At 44.1% G+C, this 6,479-nt stretch overlaps 1 protein-coding gene across 1 annotated transcript; it reads left to right on the top strand.

Moving 5' to 3' along the window:
* Positions 1-987: 987 nt before the first annotated feature.
* On the top strand, positions 988-5,732 carry PMAIP1 (phorbol-12-myristate-13-acetate-induced protein 1). Its single transcript, XM_035100939.2, has 2 exons — positions 988-1,155; positions 3,038-5,732. Exons 1-2 carry the CDS (start codon positions 1,086-1,088, stop codon positions 3,148-3,150), a joined length of 183 nt encoding a protein of 60 aa, XP_034956830.2. The 5' UTR covers positions 988-1,085; the 3' UTR covers positions 3,151-5,732.
* Positions 5,733-6,479: the final 747 nt, after the last annotated feature.

Below are 6,479 nucleotides of genomic sequence, written 5' to 3'. Positions count from 1 at the left end.
GTACCAGAGATAGGCTGTCTCAAGCTGTGTGCGGTGTTACTCCCTACTGAATGCGCAGATTCGGAGTTCCTTCTATAAAGGAAAAAAATGTTTTTGTGTGATATAAGAAAAAATCTGCCCTTATGGGGTTCTCCATCGGTGGGAGAATATAACAGAGGCCAACCAGAGAATTCTGAGAAGCAAAGCCTTTATTTTTGCTGTTGCAACAGGGTCCTTCCCCTCACGCCTGAGAGCAAGGAAGGAACCCAGAAAAAAAGAGAACCTCCACTTTAAAAACTGATAAAAGTGGGGGTTCTCTTTTGTTCTGGGGTCCTTCCTTGCTCTTCCTCCGGCGTGAGGGGAAGGACCCTGTTGCAACAGCAAAAATAAAGGCTTTGCTTCTCAAAATTCTCTGGTTGGCCTCTGTTATATTCTCCGACCGATGGAGAACCCCATAAGGGCAGATTTTTGCTTATATCATGTGTGTAAAAGTTGTCAACATTAAATGGTCAGAATTAAACATTTGACCCTTGCGCAAAAATGCGTGAGAAAATGGGGAGAGCAGCACCGTTCCTAATTGCCAGCGTCTAGTTTCCTTCCCCTAGTGATGAAACGAAACCGACCTCGTTTATTTTGCTAAAATAAACAACACATTTACACTTTCGCACCAGAGTTAAAAAAAAAAAAAACACAGCAGCGTTTTGCAGTTGGCAGCAGGAATTCCGTTGGCCGCCGACTGCCCGCCCCGATCACCCCACCCCGATCTGCCACCCACCCCCTCTGGTCCCCATGACGGGCTCCAACACGCCCAGCCCCCTCCCGCCTACGCTGCCCAGCCCCCCCTCCTCCAACTTGCCCCCGCATGCCCGGGCATCCCGGCCTCTGATTGGTTCTCCCAGGAAAGCCTCGTCGAAGGGGGCGGGGCTTCGCGAACACGTCACCGGGGAAACCCCCGGCACCTTCTCTTTGACTGGGCGCGCCGGGACAAGAACCCGGCAGAGCGCGGGAGAGAGTGAGCCGAGAGCATCGTCCGTCCTGTCTACTCCCGGCGCTGCTCCGAAGGCCCGTCGAAAAAAAGCCTCTTGCTGGATCTCGCTGCGCCGGAGATGATGCCGAGCAAAACGCCGCGCAAAGGCGCGCCGCGCAACCCCTCGCTGCGCAAACCCGCGCCCCCAGGTAGGTAGCCGGATGGTCCCCAGACGACACCGTCCCGCTTCGGCGCCTAGTCTGCGCGCCGCCGCCTCGGGCACAGGCTTCCCGCCGGCCTGAGAGGCGGGAGCCCGTCGAGGCACCGGATCAGTTTTGCCGTCTTCTTGAGGTGAGCGGCAATCCATCGGCTGGAGGCGCCTCTGTTAATGGATCGCAGAGTCCGAAGGGACCGCCCGAGCCCATATAGTCCACCCCACTCGACGCCACCCACCCTTGACTTCGGAGCCCAGGCATGCCTGTTGCACAATATTTTTGGGCAGCGGCCTTTTCAGTCCTGGGTCTCAACTCAAGGAGCCACTTTAAATGCACCTCTTCTCTCCCATCTCTCCCATTTTCCATGGCCCTGACGGCACAGCTACAACCCCACTTAGGTCAAGGTCGTGACCCCCTTTGTTTTTATTGTTCATGACCTGCCTTGAAGATCAACGCTTAAGTTGTGAAGTTACCCGGTACAAATGTCAAAAACAGTCAGAATTCCTTAGGCGGCTCAGTGATAGAAGTCCATGATCTGTGTGGCTCTCCCCCCCCCCCTGTATTTGCAACCATCCCTTGCTCAGATCCAACAACTGTCCCCTGAAGGATTGCCTTTATGTTCAGGCATTGCCATTCACTTCCACGACCACAAAGCAGCCTTCTGATGCCGTCCCAGCACCTTGAACTACAACTCCCACCAGCCCCAGCATCCACGGCCAAATGGTCAGAGCTTATGAAAGCAGTTGGGGAAGGGCTGCAAGGGGAAGCTGATTCCACCAGAAGCTTTGCATGACCATAGGGATCTGCCCAATAGCTAAGGGTTCGCCCATCTGATCCACTATCTGCCGTCAAGGATCTCAGGCAGAGGTCTTCTTCATCACCGGAAATCCTTTTCACTGGAGAGGCCAGAGATTAAACAGAGAGTATCTGCTTACAATGCGTGTGCACTGCCATAGCTCTACACCTGTAGCTGATGTTTACAGGTGCTCTGATTCCCTGAATAATTTGAATATTCACGAAGTCAAGGGCGAGGGTGCTCTGTCCTGTGTCCAACTTCTATCCCACTGTGTTGTTTTAAAAAAATGGGGGGGGGGAGTTCTGTTCCAAAATAAGGGAAGAGGCTGAGCTGTCGTTTTGATAGTCAGATTTGCAATTCTCTGTAGTAAGTAACAGGTAGGTAGCCGTGTTGGTCTGAGTCGAAGCAAAATAAAAAAATTCCTTCAGTAGCACCTTAAAGACCAACTAAGTTTTTATTTTGGTATGAGCTTTCGTGTGCATGCACACGAAAGCTCATACCAAAATAAAAACTTAGTTGGTCTTTAAGGTGCTACTGAAGGAATTTTTTTATTCTCTGTAGTAAGCATTGCAAAATGTAGTAAGCATTGCATGCACACAAAAGCTCATACCAAAATAAAAACTTAGTTGGTCTTTAAGGTGCTACTGAAGGAATTTTTTTATTCTCTGTAGTAAGCATTGCAAAATGCCTGAAGTATGGCAACTCTGCATTCTTAAGCACACCATGGCCAAACAAACACTTGTTGGTATTCTGAGTCTGAAGTATCCTCAGTCTTTCCCACTACTTTCATTGATGGGAGCAACTGAATGTTCACTTTCCATTGCCTTGCATTGAAGTGAATGGGAGATCCATGATGTGCAGTATACAAACGGCAGAGGCATCCCTGGTTTGGGTCAATATCTCTTGTTTTATGGGTTATGACATATAATTTAAAATGGCATCAGGCTTATAATGCTAGAAGACTTGGATGAACAGCTTTGAAGTTGTTGTTTCGTTACAATCAAGCCCTAGATAAATTTTATTAAATGAGTAAATGAAGCCAGCGCTGGAGACTAACAACGTGCTCGTATTTTTTTACAGACTCGGAGGCGGTGCGGGAATGCGCTTTGGAGCTACGCAGGATAGGGGACAAGTGGAACCTCCGGCAGAAGATCCTCAACCTGATTTCAAAGCTTTTCTGCCCTGAAACGTGAGAAGAGAAATCAAAGAAAATTTCAGAAGACCCAACCTTTACTTGTGTGGAGTCGTAAAAAGAGACTTCCGTAAGACAGAGGAGGTGAAACGTTTCCTGTGCATTTCTGCAGCCAGTTTCCTGTGGAGAAAAAAAGGCTCCTGTGATATGATTTCTTCAGAAAAATCATATCGTGAAAGTTTGCTTGCAAATGGAAGGAACTGGAGAGGAGAGAACTGGAATTTACTGTTTACCAGCCATGTTGGACTGTGATGGGCACTGGAAAAGGAAGGAATCTGGGAGGGGTGCCCCAACCCAGAGTTCAACGTTCTGATTTCCATAGGTCTCGAATTCATTCACTCAGCTGTTATACTGTATTGAAAATTTATGGGATTTCATGCATACCAACGAGCAGCATTCCACCACCACCACTCCGCTCTAAACTCTGGACAGTGCAAATCAGTTTATCAGCTCTTTGTAATTCCCATTTCCTAGGAATTGGAATCCCAGGCTAAACTAAACTAGGGAAAGGAGTATTTTGCTACTGTGTTTGTTACAGCGAAATGAATGTAAGCTGTTACATACAATCATAGAAACGTATAGTTCTATAATCAGCTATGTAATACATTACGTTCAAAAAATTTTTTTTAAAAATGTATTACACTGCAATGCTATCAATTTGCAACGCTAAAGCGAGTAGATTTGCAGTGCCAATGTACCAATATAAGTCCTCCAGATAGGACATAGTATGATTACTTATTTTTGTTGCAACTATAATGGATTACTTTTGGGTTATCAGCTGGAACCAAATATGTTCCAGTGAATGTTCAAAGCAGGCAGGCAAGGCTGCTTGAAAGTACACCGGAGGGCTGTAAAACAGAAACCCTTCAATAGAAGTTACAGTATTCTTAAGATGAGTTGTACAACTTTAGCTAGCAGTTAACAGAATACAATTTCCCATTCATAACAAATGTGACAAATTCCCTTACAGTGTTAGGCTTAAATGGAGGAAGCTGTAGAAAGAAAGGAGCAAATGAAGAGTTACATTTCAGAGGGGAAATATGGCTGCTTTTTCTTTTTACACTAAGAAAACCAACCATATTATTCAAAATGTGTCAGGAAGATGAAATGTTACAGCTGCTTTTCAAATGGGGGAGAGCTAACAAAGAGAAATTTAACCCAATCTAGAGATGGATGCGATATCAGGTGTGCCAGCAGGGATTCCCATTCATTACAGTGGGAGAAGTTGATTTGTGCATTCAGAAAAATCCTAGCTACCAGCATGAAAATGAACCCAAAAGGTTTTTAAGTCTGAATGTGCTGTAGATCTTCAAGGTACTAATTGCCCAGTTTGGAGATCTGACATTAAACAAACTGCAGGATTAAGTCTCCAACATTTTTATTTCACGTTCCACCTAGCAGGTTAATGAAATGCACTTGAGTCCTGGTTAGAAGGCACATTACAACTATAGCATCCTCCTGCCAAAACAAGTGCACATTCTTCAGTAATTTTCTTAAGACACCATATTTCAAAGCCAGGATATTAGCTTTGATCCCCCTTACCCCCGTCAGACTGCCTTCCATAAAAGTGTAAACAGCTAAAATAGTTGACCTCAATGAAAAGCTGGCAAATCTTTTTCTGTTAGTGAAGTGTCATTTCAACAAAATTTGATTTTCTAAGATTGCTTTCATCTAGTACATGTTGCCAGATTCTGGCTGAGTTAAGTGTTCAGGCAAACAAATAACTCTGGAAGTATGAAGTGTCATTTCAAACATATGGTAGAAGACTTTATTTATACTGTGTGTTGCTGTTGTTTGCAATGGTGAATCCCTCTCCCCTTTGTATAATGTTTTGATGTTGGTGTATTTCCCGGCTATATGTGTTTATGTCAGAAAGATTGTTTACAGCAAAATAGCTTGTTCAAAGTGTTCAAGGGTCATATTCGCAAGCAACCTGGTTCATGCTTCTTTGCAAGCAAGTTTCATCCATTGCCTTCCACAATGGGCTTCTTGTTTTCATTTCTACAAATATTTGTGCTGACATTTGCTGAGTTAATAAACCGGATGTGTGTGTTGTTGTTGTTTTTTGTAAAAATAAATAAATCAATCCTTTGGATTATAATTTCTGTGGAATTTGAATACATATACATTATGTCTCTTTTGCAGTTGACAATAAAGCTGTAACAGCTGTATTATTGTTATCTCTGTTGTTGTTGTTGTTGTTATTTGCCTTCCCACATATATGTCCCAACATGGTGTACAAAATATAATTAAAAACAGCTTTAAAACTCCAGTTAAAAATAGTACAAAAATATCAGATGATGTATTTAAAACACTGTAAAGTAGACAACCCTATAGATAATTTTAAGGAGGGTGAAAGCAAATTGCCAATATTCCATCACAATTTAGGGCAGAGGGGGCTGGAATAGGAGGAGGGAGTTGCAGCGCTGGGTCTTTTTTTATTTTTAGAGCTGGAGCATGATAGACCCTCCTTGCTCTGGCAAGTGAATGAGGTGATAACAAGGCTTTCAAGTTTTACTATGGTTTGTTTCAGAAACAAACCAAAGTAAGTTCCATCATATTGGTAATTTTAGACTTTGAACTAACTGGATAGTAATGTGTATTATTTCACCTACTACAAATTGTTTTTCTGGATACATGTAGGTAGCCGTGTTGGTCTGACGTAGTCGAAACAAAAAAATTAAAAAATCTTTCCAGTAGCACCTTAGAGACCAACTAAGTTTGTCGTAGGTATGAGCTTTCATGTGCATGCACACTTCTTCAGATACGTTTTTCTGGAGGAGGAGGCCCCTTTAAATGGCTATGAGTATTCCCTTCAAAATGTAGCAAGGCAGCCCTGTTGCCTTGAGGAGGGAAAGGAAAGGTGTTTGCTCATTCTGCAAAGTGCGGCCCTGGTCCTCCACCCTAAAGTCTTGGCTCAAGTGCACCACTGCCCTCTTCTGTAAAGTACTATGTAGAATGATATGGCCATAATGTCACTCAATCAACTGGATTGGCATTCCATCTTTGTAACTAGGACTAGTAGAGATGGAGGCAAATTCTGACTTGGCCAGAATCTTGGCTTTCCATTGAAGCTGACCGGCTTCAGGAACTTACCCGAGATTCCTTGCTGCAGCGTAGAAACAGCAGATTAAACAAAATCTTGGAGCATGTGCAGAGAAGCTTTCAGACTTCATTCTCGATTCCATCACCCTCCTTGCCTTTTTGGCAATTAGTTGCAATGCAAAGAGGTGGGGGAAGCCGAACAATCCATTTTGGGTTTTATTCCTAGATCTCTCAGCAACCCTAAAGCTTAAGGTGTGACTCATGCCTCCTTCAATCTTGAAGAAG

Source organism: Zootoca vivipara, chromosome 11 (assembly GCF_963506605.1).
Source record: "Zootoca vivipara chromosome 11, rZooViv1.1, whole genome shotgun sequence".
NCBI classification, from domain to species: domain Eukaryota; kingdom Metazoa; phylum Chordata; class Lepidosauria; order Squamata; family Lacertidae; genus Zootoca; species Zootoca vivipara.
Note: the sequence above shows the minus strand (reverse complement) of the source record. Positions and strands in the feature narration are given on the sequence as shown.